Source organism: Apaloderma vittatum, unplaced genomic scaffold, assembly GCF_000703405.1.
Source record: "Apaloderma vittatum isolate BGI_N311 unplaced genomic scaffold, ASM70340v1 scaffold12281, whole genome shotgun sequence".
Lineage (NCBI taxonomy): Eukaryota > Metazoa > Chordata > Aves > Trogoniformes > Trogonidae > Apaloderma > Apaloderma vittatum.
Window position 1 is genome coordinate 9,914 of NW_009700849.1, and position 4,242 is coordinate 14,155.

The 4,242-nt window shown below is 36.9% G+C and overlaps 1 protein-coding gene across 1 annotated transcript in view; it reads right to left on the reverse strand.

Moving 5' to 3' along the window:
* Positions 1-656: 656 nt before the first annotated feature.
* The window catches only part of SUB1 (SUB1 homolog (S. cerevisiae)), an 11,395-nt gene continuing 7,809 nt past the window's right edge, over positions 657-4,242 (reverse strand). Inside the window, exons 3-4 of the mRNA XM_009878912.1 lie at positions 3,770-3,878; positions 657-991 (exon numbers count right to left, since the gene is read on the reverse strand). Of these exons, the coding sequence (XP_009877214.1) occupies positions 912-991; positions 3,770-3,878 (189 nt within the window). The 3' untranslated portion in view covers positions 657-911. The remainder of the gene's footprint in view (positions 992-3,769; positions 3,879-4,242) is intronic.

Genomic DNA, 4,242 nt, shown 5'->3' on the forward strand with positions numbered 1-4,242 from the left:
AGCCTCGTTGAAGCATGGCTGTTTGCACAATACTCTCAAACAAACAGAAGTCCTACAAAGACCAGTTAACTGTTTACTAAGTATGTGTCCAAGAATGAATTCACTGTAAAGCTTGAAAGGGTACCTAACTAATAACCGTATCTGGAGCTTTTAAATACTATTCTTACTCTGAGGTATATGTCTATTATGATAAAGGTTTAAACATCACATTCTAAAATCTATGGCCCAAGAAAGGTTAATTGCATGTTCTAAGTCAAGCAAGCTATAGAAAAATGGGAAGGAACAGCATGTGGCCTGTGTTCAAGTGTTACTGTTTATCATAATACTTCATGCAAGTAATGCAAAAAAGTCTACGTACCCAGGACTGTTTACATCTGAATAAATAGGGTAAATTAGCAAATAGTGTATTTAAAGTTATCTACAAAAACGTGTTTTACCAAGTATTCGCTGTGTGTATCAAGTCTTAAAGCAGAAAGCTGTCGGGGCAATACCAAAGAGTATGAAAAATAATAAAAATTAAACAGAGACATTTTAAGAAATCTCCTCAGAAAACAAATTCGTACTAACCACTAACTAAACTGAAACTAAAACAGAGACTAAAGCTATTAGGTGGCCTTATCAGCAAACACCTCCAATCAAAAGGTCATAAACAAGTATGCTTTACATATTATTTGATTTGTTTATTTTACATCATGAGGTGAAAGCAACACATCTCCTTTTAGTAAAGTATACACAAATAGCTTCACTCAGAATACACTTTTAATGCACATAAAAAAAGTATTCATCTTACAAATTGTTTTGCAATCCAAATATACAATAGCTTGGAAAACAATATTTTAGAAAACAAAAGCCAATGTAAAAAGACCGCTTGTAACAACTGAAATGATAAAAGTTTCTGTATGGCTTTGTCTTTACAGTTTTCTTACTGCATCATCAATATCAGAAATTTGTTCCTTCAGCTGGTTCCACTGTTCTGGATTCAAAGAAATACCTGAAATACATTAAAAAATACACAGTTAGGGCAGAAAATTATGATGCACAATCTTGCATAACTGCTATCAAGGCTGACTTCTTACCCAAAGACTATGTCATAACTATTAATGCTTGAGCTACTTCAGCAACTGTCTGGATTATGAAGCGAAACTACTCATTTGGAACACCTGAGTTTACCTTTTGTGGATACACTTTACAGTTAGCTGTGCTGGCAGCAATGCATTGCAGAATTAAGACTTTCGTCCTTGAGCTCTTTTCTAAACAAGTACCTAACTCTTGCTTGCTAATTATGAAAAGAGATCCTGACCAGCTGAGTATAGCTCATGTTGGGAGTTTGTCTGTGAGAATGGACAGATAAGAGGCTTCTCGTACCCAAGATGTGCATGGGAGTGAATGGGAGAGTGTGATCAAAACAGACCTGGGAAAGTCTGTTCTCCCTGTGTGATAAGAGAGTGACTGAAGGAGTACATGAGCTGATAACAACCCTGGTTGCATAGTCTGGTCTCCTGTTTGTAACCCATAAATAAAGCTTCTTGCTAAGAAGTATAAACATGTGTGTCTGCCTGCAATAAAGCGAATTCTGTTTTCCACCATCCCGGAGTTTGTGCGTGCTTCTCCACAACCTTTAGAATCTAGCTTACCTCTGAACAGGCTTAAACTATAAAGAAAGTTAACAGTGTAACAAATTCATTCCCAAGTGTAGGGCTAAATCAGGAAGTGAAATACACCTCTGGCCTTGGTAGAAGGTAGCACAAAAGCCCTGAGTGAGAAGCAGAAAATCATCCATATTCCTGTAGGCTCCCAAAAGCCCTACTTCTGTGTACTGAACCCTGATGCACTTTTAAATGATTTGTGGGTTCTTCTTCATTCGGTGTCTTAAAGCATTGTAAACAACACATGCTGTAAGTGACATTTTGCAGAGACTCTATTTCACTCCCTAACACTCACAAACCAACACAGAATTTTTTCACTTCAGGTTCACTATAGCTTTGAGTGAATTTCTAAATTTGTACCTCCTCAAGCTTGAGTCCAGGCACATGCTTCCTTGCTACCTTTGTGCTCCAGTCTCCCTCAAATCTCTGTGTCAACTCTATGCAAATAGAGACTCACAGGCCTACCTCTCATACTCTCTCCAGACAGACTCTTCTACTATTTACCCCCACCCTCCCCGCTCAGCAATCAGGCTTCCTTCATTGCTTTCTCCCTGCAGGTGGAGAAGGACCTGAAAACAGGTGAAACTTTCAATTTCATTTTCGGGGCTCATCATCTTTTTTTTTTTTCCTCCTACTACCACTGTCTTACCAGTGCAGCATTGTCATTTTGAGCCCCAAGCAGTTTTCATGGAGTTACCCTAAGCAGTTTTCCATCAGTCTTTAGAGGGCGGGTTTCTCCTGAAAACAGGTCAGGTGTGCTAACCGTTACTAGGGGACCAAATATCAAGATGTTCCCAAAACACACACCAGATGAACTGCATGCAGTTCACACTTGCTCTCTGAAACAATCAGACACTGTAATTTAAATTGTTGCATTTTTTCTCTGATTTTTACTAAACAATTTCAACTGCTTATACTGTTTTTAGGATAGCTAGATAAGTGGCTTGCATCAGTGGAACACTAGACTCACATATCACATTAGATTATTATCATCTTGACATGTTTCAGACCCTTCTGCCACATCGATAAACATTTCTATCTACATCATGTAATTTTTGTCACTCGGTCTAGCCATTGAACCTCCTTATGGTTTGCCACTCAAGATGCATATACTTTTGACTTCCACCTCAAAACACAGCAAGTTATAAGCCCTTAGAAGTAGTAACAAATACAAACCAAGAAATATCCCTGTACAGAACCAGTACCCCTGCTCATACAAACCTATGCTCACTGGTTAATTAAGAAATGTTGAAAACGCTTCCCGAACTTCGCAGATGTCTATTCACTGAGCTGTTCCTAGGCACTCCAGAACAACATAACAAATCTTACGCTGATTGTTCATTAAATGCCTTCAACTTCCGTGGCAGAATGCTTCATACTTACATCTTTCCTTGGCACAAAATGAAAACCTATTAAAAGTAGTCTTTTCTAATAGAAGCAACGCAGCATTAAGCAAAGCTACCACAACTATCCTCACAATCTCTTCTCACACGTGGCAAAGTCCTGAGTACGGTCCTGGGAAGGTGTGCCATGAAAAGGAAGTATGAGAGTGGCAATTAAAGGCTTGTGCTGTGCTGCAGATTGGAAGCACAATACAAAAACTTGAACATTTTGAGGTATTTTCAGCTAACTAAAATCTTGACATACATTTTCCAAATCAGTCACATTAATTTTTTTTAATTATTTTCACCTAAATTTGATAAAATTGAATCACTTGTTTTAAAGAAATTAACATTTTATCATAAATGAGTAAGTTACATCTTTTCAGTGAATTCTGAAATAAGAAATCCGATTGAAAGAAAGAAATTGCATTAAGTTAATTGGGGGGCTGGGGAAGTATGGCTATGTCTACAACACCCGAGCAAATCTGCTTGTATTTGATGCCTTGTTTTCCATAAATCATGGAGTATGTCTTCAGGAAAATTGACTCAAGCCAATGAAATCACTTTTGTTTATAATCTACAGATAAAACTAAATATTTGTTAAAATACACATTATAAAAAAGTAAAATTATTACTGTAAAACATCATGTAGCAACAAAGTTTAAAAAAAAGATACACAAAGTTCCCCAGCAAACTGCAGACAACGTTATAATACAAAAATAACATGAAGCAGAACAATACCTTTTCTTCCAGGCTTCATTTCACCTTCTTGATCCATCCAATATTCTCTAATATCAATTAAGACTTTCCCTTTAAAGTCACGAACACTGACATATCTCATTTTGCCAATCTGTCAAAACACATATAAGAGTCTTCTAGGTATTTTATATATTACAGCATCCACTTTTCCCAGCAGTATCAGACTCGGACATGTGACGCTGCACACTCCAGCTTATTTTAGACACCAGAGAAACAACTAGATCAAAAGCTTAACCCAGAGTAGTCAGTAAGCTAACAAGTAATGACAATATAAATGGATAAACAACTTAAGTTGAGCATTCCATGCTCAATGCAAAAGAAGCTCTCCTAGAATAAAAATATCTATATTGTTAACATACCTACTTCTTAGAAAAGCCACTAATTTACCATTTTCTGAAATGAAACTGCATCTATTATAAGCACCTTTTTCTGAAGCAGTTGTAAACAAACAGGGA